We start from the raw sequence: 19217 nt of genomic DNA on the forward strand, positions 1-19217 counted from the left end.
TTTTTTTGTTTGTTTTCTAGTTGTAACGTAGAACTAACATTTTTTATTTGTATTTGAGATAAAATAGAGAGAAAGTTGTTAATTTAAAATACTTTCGTTGTTCTTATTTTGCAATACTATTTTAGAGTACAGGGAAAAACACAGGAGAAAAGCTCTGAACAAACTGTGCTGATTTCTTGAAGCAAAGAAAATTTTAACATAAATGCTACATGTAGACAACTATGTAGAAATATTGTTTCGGTTTGTTTTATCCCAGTCATTCATTTAGCTTCAGTATTTTGGCTGAAAGGAAAATGAAGTTCTGCGTTTAGAATGCAAGGGTTGCAGATTCTCTTGTGTCACTGGTAGTTGTTGTCACATTTCTTTAGATGTATCTTTCTGATCAAGATTTGTTGTTAAAAATAGATTGGGGTAGATGGAGGTGTATAATACACAAACTAATGACTACTTTTCAATGGTTAATGACTGAGTTTTAGTATTAGGGTCCTTGGACTTTCTGGGAGTAGTCATTTTCTGTTATCACGTCAGTTCTAAGGAGAATGCATAGTAACCAAAACGTTAGCTCTGGTGTACAATATTTATGTAGAGAAAATTTCTTAATTTCACCTTAATATCACCTCAGGTGGAAAAGTCCAAAAACTAATGTTCTGAAATAATGCTTCTCAATGCATTTTAATAGTGTTTTTTTAATGTTGCTAGATATTCTGCAGAGATGTTTACGATGTGTATAGGAGGCAGAAACATACCTGCAGTTCCTACACTTCAGCGCCTAAATGAAGTGAGATCATGATTAGGTTTGTATTATATGCATTTTGAAAACATGTTGAAATCCTTCCTTCTAGTGAGTTAGTTTCTTATCACAAAGCAATGTAAGTGTTGTGTAACAACACATTCTGTCTTCTTTCAGTGTTGTCCTTCCCTCTTCCCCTCCACCCTTCTGCTTCAGCTCACGTGACTGGACTTTGCACTCTTTTACTGATAATACAGGCACAGCCATCTTGTTTGAATACTAGAGGCAGAAATAGAAACAATTCCGTGCTGCAAGGTAAAATGCCTCTCCACACCCAAATATGCTATTATATATAGGTTCATTGTAAACTTTGTGTTCATTTGTTGGTGGTGTTCATATTTTTTCACAGATCAAAGCAAATTCTTCATGACTGGAAGTTAGTAATTATGGGAAGTAATAACATGCAATGATGTCTTTTCCTCATTAGATTAATTTAATATATTTTACATAAGAAAGAAAAAAGGAATACTAATACCATCTTCTCTTGTATGTAAGGTACTATTTTACATAATGGTTATTATTTATTTATTTTCCCAACAAAATGCACTTTATTGTTAAGTATTGCCATGAAATAGAACATTCTTCGCCTACAGTGAGCTAAAAAGAGCATAAGCTTTACCTGAATTGTGAAAGCATTTTGAATGAAAAATGAAGCAGGTTGCTTACGTAGTAGAACATTTTCTAGCTGTAAGAGTGTGGTTTTTTTCTTACCACTTAAGCTCCGGGTGTTTAAAAAGTAATGTTGGAAGTGTATGTAATTTTGATTACAGATTCTTTCAAGATCCAATGGAAATAAATTGTTAAATAGTTTTGGAAGTGGCTAAGTTTCAAAATAAGCCTGGAGTTTTGAAGTGACCCTGGTTTATGTGCAGTGTAATCTAACCAAATCCCTCTGATTCAAAGGTGGAATAGTATAAGACTTAACTGGCTTTTTAAGTGATATTAAGTAAGGCTAATCTCTTCCTTTGTAATCTCACACATATCCAACCTGTTCACTGGATATAAACATGGTTACTGAGGAAACAATATCCATAAGGGGAACTACTGAGACAGAGAAGATGGCGAGAGAGCAGGTGTGGCAAATGTCATAGCTTCTAAATAGACTCTATCTGCCATGTTTCTGCAGAAGGATTCTATTTGGACACAGACCTGAGACAAGGAGGAAAGAAGATGAGAAAGGAATAAGTCAATTTAACCAAAAAATATGTTGAAAGGATGTATGAATCTGACCACATGTATTACTTGCTATGCAGTTTTGTAATGACTCATTAATAACATGGATTCCATCTGCCCTTAGGGTACTCTCCACCTGGATTTTAGGAAGTGCAAACCTGTATTTGGGTGTTCAGTCCCTGTCAGACCAGCAGTTGAGGCTGTTCTAATACCGGGAGAACCACAATAGCCAGTGAGGAGAGCACTACATACTGCTGCCTGGTGGAAAGCATATTTGGTGGGGACAAAAGTCATGGAGGAGTCAAGCAGAGAGGAAGAGCAGCAGCAGGAGTAGTGATGGAGCAGTAGTGGAAACAGCAGCACCTGGACAGGAAGAATTGGACGAAGCAAGCAGCTGCATCCAAGAGGTATTCATTCTGAGTTTGTATTGACATCACAGTAGCATTCGTAAGTGGGAAGAGAATTGAAGAAATAAGGACAAATGCTACTGACATTCAAATGATTAGAATGCTAGAAGAGTTTGTGGGTTGATTTCTTGATTCTGTAAGAGAATGTTTTGTGGAGAAAACTGAAAGAATATCAGTTTAGAGTCAGAAGAAGGATTGGAGGTAGTCAAGACATTTCTGATGAAATTCTTAACCACAATTATGCATGACTGTAGCACTCTAGGCTGTGAAAATGCAGGTTTGAACTGCTTCAAGTTCAGAATGACACTGATCCTCGATTTTTTGGTTCCTGGACAAATTTTTGAAATTAAAAGGCCAAGATGTAAAGATTGTTTGTTTGTTTTGCTTTGTTTTGTTTTCCTGCCATGCTAAAGAATCAGAATCAGTTGAACAGTCATTTTACAAAGACATCTTAGGACACAGAGCTCAGATAGTTTCTCCTCTGACATTGTCTTAAACTAGCCAGACTGGTATACAAACTTGTTTTCTTTTAGAATCCCTAGTATTACAAAATGTATTTAATTAGAAATCAAATCAATAAACTAGAATTCTACTGTTTTTAGGGGGAATGATGTTTATATTCAGCACTGCTGACAAACTGGGAGCTGTGAATTAGAAGTTGATGACATGGATTTACATATGTTACACTTAGCTATGTAAGAAGAGTTAGATCTTAAATTTATATCAGTTATTATAACCGACAATTGAATATGTTGTCTCTTATGGCAGTTGTTAATAGTAGCAGTAAATTACTAGTTCTGAGCAATGCACGTCAGACAAAGAATGATGTGTTCTTTTTCCACTGATAAGCAGAATACAACTTTTAAGAATATAACTATGTGTCATACCTAAGGGCAAAGAATGAAGTAAAAAAAATTACTTGCAGACATTCTGATATGATTTAAAAAACACATTATTCATTTCAAACATACTTGAAGCATGCTCCAGTCCAGGCCAGAAGATAATGAGACCCCTGTAGCTATTACTGAGAAACTGTTCAAATGTTAAAAGAAAGTTAATACTGGTGTACCACAAGAAAATGAAAAAAAAATCTTATTTGATATACTTTTTCTATTTCTTTATGATCTTGAAATGTCATAAAAAATAATATTCAAGCAAATCTTTTAGCTCTGTTCAAAGCAGTAGACTAATAATATCTCTCAGCTCAAGACAAAAACAAGGAGTTTGGTTTCACCTTGAAAATTCTAAGCAGATCATTTTTCTAGGTGTAAAAATAGAAGTGAGTTTAAAAAAAATTTTTTTGCATTGTTTTTTAATTTGCTATAAAATATCCCATCAAAAATTTCATAGAGTTTTCCAGAGACATGATCATGTCTGTCTGCAGAATGAGGACGCATCAGTCCCTGAATGTTTGTTGTATGTCAGAAGTAAATGCACATCATTTCTGAGTGTTATATGACTGAAGTGAGAAAAAAGCTTTCCTTTTTATTAGGAAATGCGAAAAAACACGGTTTTCAAGAAGTTGTTAATCTCACCTTTTCTTCATGTCTTTCACTTGTGCAAATGAAGAAAAAGGAAAACAAAGTGATTATTTTGCATCTTGTGTGCCCCTGCAAAATGGACAGCTAGGCACAGAAATTTCCTCTCAGTCTGTTTACATACATTCTAATACAGCAATGCTCAGTTTGTGCAGTGGGGCAGATTGAACAGTAAACAAATGTGAGGATTTGTTACAGTATACTTTTTGCCATCAAAAGACCTATATATGTATATATCTCCTATGATAGGTACACCATTACTCTCTTTTCTCCTACCCTTTACTGGAGAGGATAAGCAGGTTCATCACCATCGTGTAACCAGGATGAGTGTATCTGCCTTGTGTGATGAGAGAGACTGGGAGACATGATATTTGGGTCTGTGGGAAGAAGTGCAACTTTTCCATATGAGTTGCCAGACAGTGCCTAGGCACAGCCACAGGCTGGTTCTTCCCATGTCAGAACCTATAGTGTTTTATTCTCCTGTGGGAAAGTAATAGGTTCTAGCCTGAAAGAAGGTAATAGGCTCTAGCAATGGCTGGCTGGTCACCTGCTGCTTTGGTTTCCCAGTGTCTCTGTAGCCCTTAGGCAAGAAGGCAGCAGGGAAGAAGCTGTGAACCACAATCAGACTGCACTCACAATCAGTCGGTTGGTTGCCTCTGACAACAGCTCCCTTGAAATATCATCTGGCTCAGGTAGCAGCAGGGAATGCAATTTCTGTTCTGTCAAAAGTCTGTCAGAGATAAGGTTTATTTGTCTGATCACACTTGTGAATGTAACCTAAATACAGGGCTGGCATGGGGTTGGCTATAGCCAACTTTATTCATAGACTGAATTACCGATATTCCCATAGAGCAATCTTTGCTGTTAGATGTAATTGCTCATATAATTTCTTTATATTTTAATTAATAATAATGAAACAGTAGGGTACTTAGGATAGAATATTCATCAGATTACTGTCCGGTTTGGAAAGGAAAAATTGTTATGTTCATCCCTTGAAGAAAAATGTTGCAGGTAAAACTCAAGAACAATTGTACCTAGTTCTCAGTGGCATTACACAAAGTAATAGTACAGTTGGTAGAACACATTATACTAATGGAAAAGTACACTGGTTGTGTACTCCGGAAAGTTTATTTTTTTTTCCTCCTGTCGTGTCCTCAGCTCACATAGACAACCCAACATTATCAAGTTGGGATACATTTCATACAACTTTATTCCTTTTATATACATATAGTCTAAATTAGGTGCTTAGGCTCTCTTTCTTCTCTGGGAAAAGATCATGAAAATCACTTTCAACATTTCATTGTATCAATCTTAAGAAGAGTTGAATCATCCTCTTAACATGTTTGTCTCTTCCTATTAATTAGAGAGGATGCCTGGATTATTAACTCAGGCTAAATGCGTAAGTCTGAGATGAATAAAATTCAGATGGATTGGTTTGCACCATGACTACCTAGTTGGTAAAGGCCATATAGGCTTTTAGGTAAAATTACATTGTGTGAATGCAGCCTTTTTTCAGTTGTTGACTCTGACACAATAAGCTGTATTGAGAATCCTAGAGTGCTGTCATAATGAAAGCATAAATAACAATAGAGCTGTTTTAAAAATAATAATCTCACGTTTTGAGAACAAATGTATGCAAATACAGTTTCTCTTTTCTTGAAGTGGAACGTCCTTTTGGAAACAGCATAACACACTGTATCATTTTATTGATGAGCTCCTTGTTAGCTTTATGTAGCAAAGAGAAATTAACTCACCGTTTCACAGCAATTTGTGTAGTAAACCACTTTGACTAGAAAAGTGGTTTTAGGTAGAGGGAAATGCAATAATATTATGTTATGAAATTGATAGCTTAGATCTTTACATACTCCAGAAGATGCCATTGAGTAACTCAGAAGAGACAGTTTTTGCCACACAATTTCTTCCTCGGTTCCATTTGGCACTCTTGGAAACAGCCATTTCACACATCATCTAGCTCTGGTATATAACAAAAACCTGACTCAGCAGCTTTCAAAAATATTAATTAAGCTCGATATTATGGATGAGTTTAAGCTAAATATTTAAGGAAGTGTCATATTATATTGTTTAATGTAACATTGTTAAGTTCTTATTCTAACAGGCATATACATAAAAACAGATTTTAATACTAGCATATGTCAACAGTTTTGCACATTTCTTCATTACTATGTAATATTTATTGAAGTGAGCAGCTATGGATTTCAGAGAGGAAACTTTCTCATCTCTCATACCTTTGCTTTCTATCAAAATCTAATGGTATTTTATTATACCTTTAAGCTAAACACAAAACACATGCTGACATAAAACACTGACCTAAAATCCCTCTGACTGTAAAAGCTGAGCAGAAACACATCTTCATATACATCTTAATTATGTGCTATTACTGAATCTGAAATATTTATTTTGGCTTTTTAGAAAATGTGTCTCTGGGAAATTACATTATATTATTATTAGTATTGATATTGTTAGTATTATTAACAGTTAATCATAATTTATCTTTTTTTTTTTTTTTAAGTCACTCAGGATGATGGGTATCAGACAGATAGAATGACTACCTATGTTTCTCCTTTATTTTGCTGCTGACCAGAACCCACATTTAGAACTAAATTCCTAATGTGTATTTATCAGACCGAATGTTGTTGTACAATAATCATGGAACTAATATACTTATCTAATTATGCAGTTTTTTGAAGTGTTGTTTTTTTTTGTTTGTTTGTTTCTTTTGTTTTTGTTTTTTTTTTATTAAAAATAATGGTACTGTATTAAAAAATAAAATATTTTCTTCCATTCATGATATGATTTACTACAAGGAAAAAAATGGTTTATCATTTAACAATACTGCTGTTAAGTTCTATAATTTTGTTGAAATGAAACTAGTAAATTTTTGAGAGATCATTTTAAAGATACATAAATTGAACTTAGGTCTGATAGAGACTTTGTGGCTTTGTGTAGATTTGATTCAAACCTAGCATATCATCATTGTTTGTTCTGTTTTTCTAAGATGAATTTATGCAAATTATCTGTCTTTTAGTAAGACAGTTTCTTTATTACAATAAGACAACTTTTAATAATTTAAATACAGATTTTCATTCACGTACACAATCTTCAAAAAAAATGAAGCTGAGATTAAGTTACTAGTTAGGATGTCATAACTGAATTTTTGCATGGTTTTAGTCTGTTGCAAATGCAAAGTAAAGTTTGTTTATCTAAATGAATTATCATTAGAATCAGGCCCAAAGGATATTGTTTTATTTATCTTTTTGAGGTAGTATGACACAAAGGAGGTAACAGATAGAACTGGTCTTAGAGATGAATTGGGACTTTTGAATTAATCTAGCAACAGAAATTTATCAGTTAAGCAAGGTAAAACCTGTTGGGTTTTTTTGTTTTTTTTTTGTGTTTTTTTGTTTTTGTTTTAAATGTGCATACCACTTTAGCACAGCGATGTTTAATAGGGTGAACATCTTCAAATGTTGCTTATTTCACCAGAAAACATTATACCGTCAAGGATGAAGTATATTAAGCATTGTCTCCATTATATCAGAAAAGAAGTTTAGAGATAAATTGTTTACTCAGTTGGGATGGAGGGGATTCCAGAGAGTTTTGTATTATTACTCTTGTAAGAAATGCATAAGTGTGTATTAATCAAGATAAAGTTGAAAAACTGAATCATATAACTGATTATCTTCAGGGGTGGAGGGGGGGGGAGAAGCCAAGTCTTTGGCTTCTATATGATTTGCCAACATTTTTAATGCAGAAAGCTAGACATTAAAAGTGTATAATAAATCCATCTGAAATAATAAATAGTGGATAATATCTATGATTTGCTTTATTCAATTGCTTCTTACACATTTATTTTTATCTTTTTATGATATATTTTAAATATGTACTAGAAACCTAAATATTTAATTTGAACATGTGTTGAAAAAGTAGGATATGCATGTATATGGATGCATCTGTCTACATATACATGTCAATTCACATGCAGTAATTAAATTATTATAGATTGAAACAGCATGTATGAAATCCATATCCTTATATGACTTTCATTGTAGGAAATTGAGCACCTTCTTAAATCTTCCCAATTCAGCATCTACCTTGGGAAGAGGGGAATTATTATTAGTATCATTAGTCCTATTACACTGTAGGGAAAGTAAAACAGGAATTGAAAATTGCATTAATGTGTCCTCACTAGTGCAGAGTACAGAGAGACTTGTACTCCCTGCTCTGCTGGCAGCACTATTTCTGATACAAGCCAGGATGCCATTGGCCTTCTTGGCCACCTGGGCACACTGCTGGCTCATGTTCAGTTAAGCATCAACCTACACCCTCTGGTCTTTTTTCTCTGCACAGTCTGAGATACTGAACACTTTATTTGCTGCTGTCTTCACTGTGGGAATTCCCCCTTGAGACTCCTGGCCCATGGGGATGAGAGGGTCTGGGGAGTGGAAGGTTCCCCTTTGGTGAGGGAGGAGATGGTCCAAGAGTGTCTTTGCAACGTCAACATACATAAATCCATTGGCCCTGATGGGATACATCCACATGTGCTGAGGGAGTTGGCAGAGGTGATTGTTGAACAGCTCTCTATCATCTTTGAGAGGTCTTAGAGAGTGGGAGTGGTGTCTGAAGACTGGGATAGCCAGTGTCACTCCAGTCTTCAAAAAGGGCAAGAAGGAGGATCTGGAGAACTACAGGACAGTCAGCCTCACCTCCATCCTTGGAAAGGTGATGGAACAGTTTGTTCTGGATGCCATCTCCAGGAAATTGGAAGAAATGAGAGTTATCAGGAGTAGTCAGCATGGGTTCACCAGGGGGAGATTGTACTTGACCAACATGGTGGCCTTCTGTCATGACATTACTGGCTGGGTGGAGCGGGGAGAGCAGTGAATGTAGTCTACTTTGATTTTAGCAAGACGTTTGATACTGTCTCCCACAGCATCCTAATAACAAACTTGAGGAGGTATGGAATAGGTCAGTGGACAGTGTGGTGGGCTGAGGACTGGCTGACTGGCAGAGCTCAGAGGGCTGTGATCAATGGCACAGAGTTCAGTTGGAGGCCTGTACTTAGCAGTGTTCCTCAGGGGTTGGTGCTGGGTCCAATCCTGTTCAACATCTTCATCAATGACCTTGATGAGGTGATAAAGTCCATCCTCAGCAAGTTTGCTGATGATATAAAGCAGGTAGGAATGGCTGACACACCAGAAGGCTGTGCTGCCATTCAGTGGGACCTGGATGAGCTGAAGAGTTGGGCAGAAAGGAACCAGATGAGGTTTAACGAGCAAGTTTAGTTTTGTGCCTAGGAAGGAATAAATGCATGCTCCGGTATACAGGTTGGGGGATGACCTGCTGTAAAGGAACTCTGAAGAGAGGGACCTGGGTGTGCTGGTGGATGACAGGTTGGCCATGAGCCAGCAGTGTGCCCTGGTGGCCAAGAAGGCCAATGGGATCCTGGAGTGCATTAAAAAAAGCGTGGCCAGCAGGTCAAGGGAGGTGACCCTCCCCCTCTACTCTTCCCTGGTGAGGCCTCACCTGGAGTATTGTGTCCAGTTCTGGGCTCCCTTGTACAAAAAAGACAGGGATCTCCTGTAGAGAGTCCAGTGGAAGGTCACAAAGATGATAAAGGGCATGGAACACCTCTCTTATGAGGAGAGGATGAAAGACCTGAATCTGTTCAGCCTTGAGAAAAGAAGACTCAGAGGGGATCTGTTTCACATCCATGAATATCTAAGGCAAAGGGACAAGGTTGGACACTTCTCTGCAGTGTGTGGTGATAGGACAAGGGTAAATAGTCACAAACAGATGCATAGGAAGTCCCTTTTCCAGGTCATCAATAAAAACACTAAACTGGACAGGCCCCAATACTAACCCCTGGGAAACATCACTCATTACTGGTCAAGTGTCATCTGTGGAGGCTCTTATTTCCAACTATTTTGCTTCAACTTCCTTAATCATAGCTCCTCAGCCTTTTAATCCCACTCAGTCCCAGCTCTCTCACCCTTTTTCCTCAATTTCTCTGCCTGACCACTATCATACTATCACTTTACATTTATTAAACCCTTGTACTATTTTTCCTCATTTCTACTACTCTCATTTCAGCTTGGTCTCTAATTTCCTTTCTTGATTTTTATTCAAGTCAGAACAAGTTCTACCAGTTGTGACGACTGTGTGTTTATGGATACTTGTGCCCATCACACCGCACTGATTTATGAATTGGTCTCCCTTGATGTTTAGTCCTTTCCTACAAGCTCTTCCAGTTCTGAATTCTTTATGTTCTTTCCAGTTGCTTTTTATCTACTGTAATTCACTGATTTACAGCTTTTTCTTTCTTGACCTGCTGTCCCCATTCCCTCTGGAAATTTGTTTTTCTAGTTCTTTTTCCTACTCTTTCGCTCTCAAATTTCTATCTCAGTAGAAGTTGCAAGGTGTCCTCCATTTTCCATTTTGTCCCAGCATCATCAGGTGTCCAGGTGATATTCCTACTTCATCTATGTTTGAAAAAGGTTGCCAGAATCCAGAATCACTAGGAACAAAAGAAAAAAAGTCTATGTTCTCTTGTGATGAATGTACTTGGCACAGCCCATCAAAGCCTAGAGGTACTCAAGTTTAGCCAGAGCATAGTCAGTTTAAGCAGAGATTTGACAAATCCCTATATAGGTAAAGTAGTATTCATAGCATGCACATCTACTATGCCGTTATAAAAGAATATAATTCAATGTAGCATTGTATACATTGCATTACTCTTCCTGATTCAACTTGGATAAAGCATAAGCTATTTTTATAGGATATTATAATATGTAAAATATATGTTCACACAATTTTGCTATAGGTCATTATATTTGTGAAGCTTTTTTCTTAAATATTCCTTTCAATAATTTTGTAGTGCATATATTTATCTTTCTTTGACATGATATGTTATCCTGTCTAAAAAGAGCATTTTCCTTTGTTCAGGAAATGTTCACTCAATTCAGGAGCAGAATTGATGAACCTTTTCTGCAGTGTACATTTGAAATTTTGATTCTAAATTATTTCAGTTCCTGTGTTCCTAAAGTCATATTTATACCTCAAGAAAAAAAAATACTGCAATTTAATGTCATGATTTATTTCTGTGTAGTGCATCTATATATACAGAAGTACCATCACTGAGTTTCTAACTGCTTGTTTGTTTTTAATTATATAATATATATATATGGGAAAGAAAATATGTAAACCGAACAACAAGTGACTAACTAATTTTCATCTTCTACTATAGAATTGTGGGGAACAATAAGATTACATTGAATTGTTACTATTTTTAAAGGTCATTATCTCTTACATTTCCTCTTGTTTTTATACACCAGGAGGAAGATGGGATTCCTTTTATTTCTAACCGTTTTCCAGTGTGCCATAAATAATGTCAATACCTACGGAGTTTCAAATCCCAGTGTTGTTTTGCTGATAGCTGATGATCTTGGTATTGGAGACCTGGGATGTTATGGGAACAGAACTTTAAGGTATAATTATATGTTTGGGGGAGTCATAGCTTTATGCTTAGATTTTTCTATGGATTTGTAAATTAAGAACAAGTGAAAACAAAAAACAGAAACTGTATTATGTTCTTTACACATTACAAAAGTAAAAACCTTTCCATAGAATAGAATATTCAACCTTATATTCATTACATCAGACTTAGCTGATGTATTTATTCTGACACAAAGTTGCAACATCAGCAGAGAATTGAGCAACCAACTGCGATGGGCAAGCTATTCTCCACCACACTGATCATGGCTTGAGATAAGGACAAGGAGATCATTCACCAAATACCATCGCAGACAATATAGACTCCATGTAAAATAGATTAATCTAATTTTTGGCCAACTACAAACAGATTAGAAGATACTGTCTTTCCTGAACTGATCCCCGTGTGCTTCCCATGGGCAGCTGCTCCCCCAGCCCTCCTGCCCCACCGCTGCCTCTCTCCAGGCACGGCAGCTCTGACCTGGGCCACTCGTGCGGAGATACCCATGAGCCATGCCTCCTCCAGGCCTCAGCTACCACTGCCCCACAAGCCTCGGCCACTGCCACCCCTCCGTGGCAGTGGCCGCACAGGGAGACCTGCTCTGCATGGTGCTTATGGGCTGCTCCTCCCTACAGCTTTCATCGGCTGCAGGGAGCTGCTGCTCCAGCCTGAAGCACTTCCTGCACTCCTGCTGCTCTGACCTTCGTGCCTGCAGAGCTGCTTCTCTTGTATTTCTCATGTCTGAGAACCAGAACAGCTCAAATAACTATACTCTATATGTGACAGTTCAGAATAACATCTGTGGAGTATGAAAAAATTGCTTGTTACCATAGATGATGTCATCATATATGACATTGCAAATAGCAAAAGAATCTATTGGAAAATAAATATTTCTGACTAAATTCAAACTTTTATGTGGAACTACTGTTTCTTGTATAAGTTAGTGACCTACCAGAACATGCTGTAGCTCTAGCTTGGCCAGTTTTCATTTTCAGTTTTCTCTCTGTAGAACTAAGGGCACAGGATTTAGTCCTGCAGCAGACAACTTCTGCATAATGACAGGTCACAGACAAGGTTCCCAAGCAGATATGGCAGGTCTGATGTGCTCCTGTATCTAATAATACAAGCATAAACTGTGAAATTAATAATGTAGATTCTAATATAAAACCTTGATTTAAAAATGACCATTTTAATATAAACCTATCTGTGTGTTCTTTTTCCTTTTTTAATTATCATTTGCTTTTTTTTTCCTAGAACACCCAATATTGACAGGCTAGCAAAGGAAGGAGTGACACTTACTCAACATATAGCAGCATCACCACTGTGTACTCCAAGCAGGGCAGCTTTCCTGACAGGGAGATATCCTATCAGATCAGGTAAAATGCAAATATTTTACTTACATGTATCTTTTATTCGCAATAAACAGTGTGCATTTTTGCCCTGCCTTTTCCTCATATCTTTACCAGGTTAGGTGCTCATTTCAGTGACTAATCAAACTCAGGAGAGCTGGGCAACATTTGAAATCTTCTGTATATGGTAAATTTTTTCACTGCTGAAGAGTTCACACAAGATAAAGCTTTTTATTAAGAAAATTATTTTTAAAAATATTCAGAGAAGGTTGGACTATGGTTGTTCAATGGCAGGAGCAGCCAAATTCCATTGACTTCCTTCACTTCAGTTGTATTCAGGCTTCTGCTAGGGTATTGGTGGCAGGCTTAGTACTGTGCATCACAGAGATGCACCAAAGAGAATGCAAAGGAAGAAGCCATATTCTGCTGGAATAATTTTATTTCTGTAAAACTTTCTGGTTCAGATGATCTTTTTTTCTAAATAAATAAAAAAAATCTGTTTGTTAAGATATTCTAGCCATCCTGAAAACCAAAAATGAAGAAAAATCTCCCTTTGTTCTAATTGGTTTTGTTTCATATCTTGCCATGCAGTGATAAGTATCCTAAGAATGCATGTAACTTTTTTTAATTTTAAATCCAAAGCCAATCTGAGGCATTGTGGAACCTGTTTATTTTAGTGTGGTAAGAATGATCCCCTCTGTGGTTAGGCATGCAATTTTAACATTCTCAACATAATTTTTAGCAAGAATCATTATACATTAATCAGATCACTTGTTCATTAGTGATAAAACATCCTGTCCTTGCTTCTGGGAGTGAAAGCAAAGCAAGACTCTGGAGCCTACTTGATACGTTCGTGTTCATTCAAATCATGTAACAAGCTTCTGCAAAAGTGCCAGCTAATATAACTTGCTAAATTTTCCGTTATATTCAGCTGCAAAGGAAAATTTTATGTACCTGTTACAGTTATATTACTATTAGTATTTACTGCAGGCAAAGCCAAAGGTCATTTTTTATTATAGTCCTTGTTCTTCAGAAAAATAAGCATTTGAACTGATTTTTGTTCTCAATTACATGTAATAATTTCCATGTGTGTGCAAAAATTGAACTTCGTCTCATTTAAATTACGAAAATGCTAAACATGGACTACTCCTAAATATAAGTGAAGAATTAGTACAAAATTATTGCAGAGAATGCTAAAATCAGTTTGGAAAAATAAAAATAAAAAAGTAATATAAAACTGCTAGAACTGCAGATAAATATTCGAAAATTTAGTATTTGATTAGACAAAAACTCAGAGATAGATAGCAACAATAAAAACAACATAGTTTTATAATTTGTTTCTGATAACTTATAGGAATTATATGGATTTCAGTTATGAGAAGTCAAAGTGCACCTTGAAATGAAGTGTGTATGTGTACAGATAACTAAAACCACTTAAACCATTAATCAGTAAAACTGACGTTGCTGTGCAAGGTGAAAAGCTGAAGTCAGCATTTGAAAGACATGGAGATCTCTTTAATAAACTGGTCTAACAAGTCTTTTTCTCTTCTAACCACAATAGATACCTGAGGGAACATTCCAGTTGTCTAGATCAATCATGTAAATTTGGCACTGCAATCATCCAAGTTGCATAATTCAAGCTTCCTGAAGATACTCCTGCACAGATTTGCATAGATATCCTGTGTTCTATCTGTCTGTACTCTAAGCCAACTCTCATCTGGAAACCTAGTAATCTAATTTTAATGAACCTGAGTTCTCTAGTTCATCATCCTGAGAGTAATTTATAAGCTCAAGTTAGTGTTTACAGACTCTCAGTGTATAGAAATTACTGTGCCTTATTTAGATGTCGTCTTACTAGCTGAAGCCTGATGCTGCTTCAGTGCACTCAGACTTAAAGTCAGTCATGTGTGTTCGTGCTATTGGAGCACTAACCCTTTCCCACCAAAGCTTAGTGCCCTAGACACACTTTCTAAAGTCAGTCTCTCTTGCTCTTTTTGGACCTCATGATGTTTATATACCTAGCTGAAAAACTGCCTTCTTTCAAATAACCTTAAAGTCATGTAGGGAACCACATATGAGGAAAGTGGAATTTTTGGGAGAAGAACTTGGGAAGTTTCCTCAACTCTATTTCTTCTCCATGTCCAAGAAAAATAAATTATTCAAGTTCACCTTCTGGTTATGTTACCTACAGAAAAGCTTGCAGCTCATTAGGTAATGGTTGACCCCACATTCATCGCAGCAGAATTTTCATTTTCTCCACTTACCATTTTCTGGTAAGAAATACAAGAAAAAACTCAGCAAAATGGATGACAGTATCTGCCACATGTTTTTCATTGTGACTACTGGTAATATATAATTTAAGTGACACTACTTCAAGAAAAAATGTGAGTTCAGAAATAATGAATGAAAATTGTTTTACTTATCTAGGTCTCACTCATTCTCACTGTATTTAGGATTGGCTGCTTTTTCACGAGTTGGTGTCTTCTTATTTTCTGCTTCTTCTGGGGGACTTCCTTCTGAAGAAATAACATTTTCCAAACTCCTGAAGCAGAGAGGTTATGCAACAGCTCTAATAGGTAAGATTGCATAAACATATAGCACTTTTCATTCTTTTGAAGAAAAAACCATTAGATTTCTATGTAGAGTATTAAGGGTCTGTATTAATGGTCTCCAGAGCGTAATAATGAATGTATTTTCCAACACAAAGCTGAACACGTTCCCATGCATATGTGAAACACAAATCACGTAAGTATATCTAATTCTCTTGTGTAAGTTTAGTTTCATTTGCAAGGTACAAAATTAACATAGTGAACAGACTGGAAATTAGTCAGAGTCTTGAAAAGTTTTCCATATAAATGAAGTATATTTCAAAATAAGTACAGATGATGAAGGATTCCAGAGTCTAAGTCAGCACAGAGGTATGTTTCATTTCATCACTTTTTGTATATTCACAATTGATAGTGTAGTACCTGGACTGTCTGGATTTTCTTCTTAGTAATATATATAGAAAATCTCAAGATATGCTAGATGTTTAATATAAAAAAACATGTTTCTCTTGTATTATAAGGAAAATTCAAACAACTAAATTAAGTGTAATATCCATTGATGACTAAGCATCTTTCAATGTTAAAAGGAATCCCTCTAAATTAGCATTAATCACAATTGGAATTAGTATCACAAAGGTTCACATTTAAATACTGTGAAATATTTTTTCCTAGTTTTGCACCTAAATTATTCCACATTTATTACATGTTAGCTTACTTTTATGCAATAGAACTAATCCTCTACACTACACTTTTCTCACTTTTCTTCACTGGAATTTTGAGGAAATAGTTGTTAAGAGAGCATCATGCAGGAATTTTACTACATTCATTTGGAAAATGGATGCATCCAATTTCATTTTGAAGCTTGAATAATAGAAGCTTATAATTTGGGAATTATTTTTTGTTAAAAAATTTAGCAAAGTTTTATTTCTAATTCATTCAACTTGTTAAAAAATACCTGTATTATGCAGATCATTAACTACTGATGTTCCTAACTTTAAAAGTCCCTTTATCTACACATTAGTCTTAGTATAAAATACCTTCATGTCCTGCCAGACTGAAAACAGAATAACAAGAGATATAGAGATATGTATTTCGAGCAGGTATATTTGAACCATGGTAGAAAAAAAAACATCAATAATTCGTCATGTTCATCTTGGAGTTAACACCATATTCAATTAAAGAAGATTGCAAAAAAAAAAATCCTTCTTCTGTTTGTGACAAGCACTGTAATGCAAAACATTCTTTTGGAGCTGACCTAGTTAATGTTCTTTTTTTAACTGTTTTCACTGCAACATGACAGCTTGCCACTTAGATCTCCAGAAGTTATCTCCATGAGGCTTAATGAACAGTTCTTCCAAGCAGCCTGAATGATAGCTATGAAACCATAAGATGTAATATTATCATACCCTTAGAGGATAATGAAGGCTTCCAAAAAATCAAGAATAGTATTAAAATTATGGATAAGCATATGTAAATGACAGAAAGGAAAATTATGTAGATTTGAAGGCAAGATAGACAGACTGATTCCCAACCAGTCTATTTTCTGTCTCTGCTAGTATTCTTATCACATCATACTATTCTAGGTCAGGGAATCTTGGCTTGGTTCAGTCTAACTCAGCAATTCCCAAACAATTAATTGCCAAATTCTGCTCCTGTGATGGATAGGCATAAGGATAGTTTGAAGCTTTTCTGTTTTTCAGACCTGTACTAACACTTCTTTTTTTTCACCAAGTTTCTCTCCCCTGTACTCTCTAAGGACATTTTTTCCTTCTCTAAATGTATTTTCTTATCTCTTTGTATTTTTATATGTGCTTCCTCTTGCTTGATACATCCTTGAATATATTTTAGCTGTAAATCTTTTGTAACTTTTTAACCTCATTGCTTTTCCCCTGTGGCACAAAGAAGGTGACATCCAATAGATCTGGCAGGTGGAGACTAATTCATAAGATCTGCAATAAAAATAATAAATAAATAAATAAATAAATAAATAAATAAAATTTTAGATTCATTGAATCTCTAATACTTCACCAGGTAAGGATTGTAGATAATAGCAAGAAATGTTGATATTTTGTGGGAAATAAGTGCTCACAATCTAAAAAATCTACTGTGCGTAGATCAGTATTGTTTTAACTGCTGCTGTCAATACACTGATGCTGTTTTTCTTACAGCTGTACTCAATTACACTTTACCAAAAAACAGCTTTCCCATATGACTGTTATTCAATGTGTTGTGTAGCATCCAAAGAGGTTTAAAATACACTTATGTAGATTATTTCCAAAGTTAAAAATACTAATTTATAAAGTTTATATATAACTTTTTATATAATTTGTACCAGAATGATATGTTGCAATATTTGAACACATCATCACAGTAGTGAGAAATAAGAGACTGGCTGAATCTATGTAATGGAATTAATGGAACAGTTTTTAACAGAACAGTTTAAGATCTTACTATATTAATAATATATGCACAAATACTTAATATTATCATTATTGCTATGTATTTCATATAAATGAGCATTTTATGAACATATAAAATATTTTTATTTGCTTCTTGGTCTGCATCATATATCTTTTATCTGCAGATCTGAAAATGATACAAAGACAATACATCAACATATACAATTCGACCTTCAGATTGCATTTTTTTCAGCTGCCTGAGGAAAAAGTAGAGGAAAACTTGGATTGCTTCAGCCTAGCCAGCATTCAGAGTCCTGAAATCTGAGTTCCAAATGAATTTTTTTAGCTGTAAAGGACTTCCTTCACACATTCACTTGTCTTTCATTGCATTGCTTTTGATTGGCAGAAATTTTAGTTGTCACAGAAGGATAATGAAAAAAAACTAGGTCTCAAACTACCAAGGAACTCATCATGTACAATCAGCTGCATAAATTTAACTCAGAAGTTTGGTAGAATCTGCTGAAATTTGTATGAAACTTGGCTGGTTCAAGCTATGTAGCTTGACTTTAGCAAAAAGGAAGGAAGGAATGACAGAGAAGTTAAAGAAGCAAAAATAATAATAATAAATAAATAAAACAATACTGTGAAACCAACCATCTCTTACTTCTTCAGAATAGTGCAAGCCATATCAAAAAACTCTGCTTCATCAGCCATTTAAAAATGGCAATTTTAGCTGGTGTAATTTGAACCAGTGCTGTTCCTTTGCCTAGATAGCTTGCTCTCTGCTATGTATGTTCTAAATTGCTTCAAACAAATATTTTCTGAACCCCAAGTTCATCTTGATGGTAGAAGGATATGCTGAGCTTTCTAGAAAGCTTTTGGTAAGTTTTCACCTGTCTTTAATATTTGTTGTACGATTCTTCTGTTCTGGCTTGCAACGTCTAGTTCTATTGCTCCAGTTTAAACAACTTATTTATTTATCATAGTAAATCACCTTGAAAATATATTCAATTTATTCGAGTTTCTATCTTATATATTTTAATCTATACATAGGTACTTTGATTTCGACAAATAAAAGCAGGAAATAATTTAAAAGATGTTTTTGTTTATTCATGATTATAAGCCTCTATATTTCAGTTATCTGACTTTATGAGGATACTGAATTTGCTATATATTGGGCTTTAAAATTGTTTCTCAAAGATAGAAAATTGAAACACTTATTTTCAAAAATCTGTTCCTTTGGTCACTGGCAATGAAATTCAGGGTTCTAGTCTTAGATATCTAGTCTTAGATAATCCTTTATGGTACCATCTCCATTGTCTGAAAATTCAGTAAAACTTTGCTGGTTTTAGTCACAGTGTTTCTTGGGCCAAGTAAAATCATGCACTGTAGCCATCCTGACCATGAAAAGCAGCGCATAAGTACATCTGATTAGGTTAAGGAGCATGTCTTCATAAAAAATGGTAAAACTATTCTTGATGTGAAGAGAGAAAACTATAGAAGGC

General features: G+C 35.4%; 1 protein-coding gene across 1 annotated transcript in view; it reads left to right on the plus strand.

Annotated features, from left to right (window-relative positions):
- The first annotated feature begins 911 nt into the window (after positions 1 to 911).
- STS (steroid sulfatase) overlaps positions 912 to 19217 on the plus strand; it is an 86812-nt gene continuing 68506 nt past the window's right edge. The window contains exons 1-6 of the mRNA XM_065741299.1: positions 912 to 1045; positions 1147 to 1285; positions 2088 to 2370; positions 11261 to 11413; positions 12673 to 12794; positions 15221 to 15343. Of these exons, the coding sequence (XP_065597371.1) occupies positions 11268 to 11413; positions 12673 to 12794; positions 15221 to 15343 (391 nt within the window). The 5' untranslated portion in view covers positions 912 to 1045; positions 1147 to 1285; positions 2088 to 2370; positions 11261 to 11267. The remainder of the gene's footprint in view (positions 1046 to 1146; positions 1286 to 2087; positions 2371 to 11260; positions 11414 to 12672; positions 12795 to 15220; positions 15344 to 19217) is intronic.

Source organism: Cyrtonyx montezumae, unplaced genomic scaffold (genome assembly GCF_038088225.1).
Source record: "Cyrtonyx montezumae isolate F1298 unplaced genomic scaffold, pur_monq_1.0 scaffold_3, whole genome shotgun sequence".
Lineage (NCBI taxonomy): Eukaryota > Metazoa > Chordata > Aves > Galliformes > Odontophoridae > Cyrtonyx > Cyrtonyx montezumae.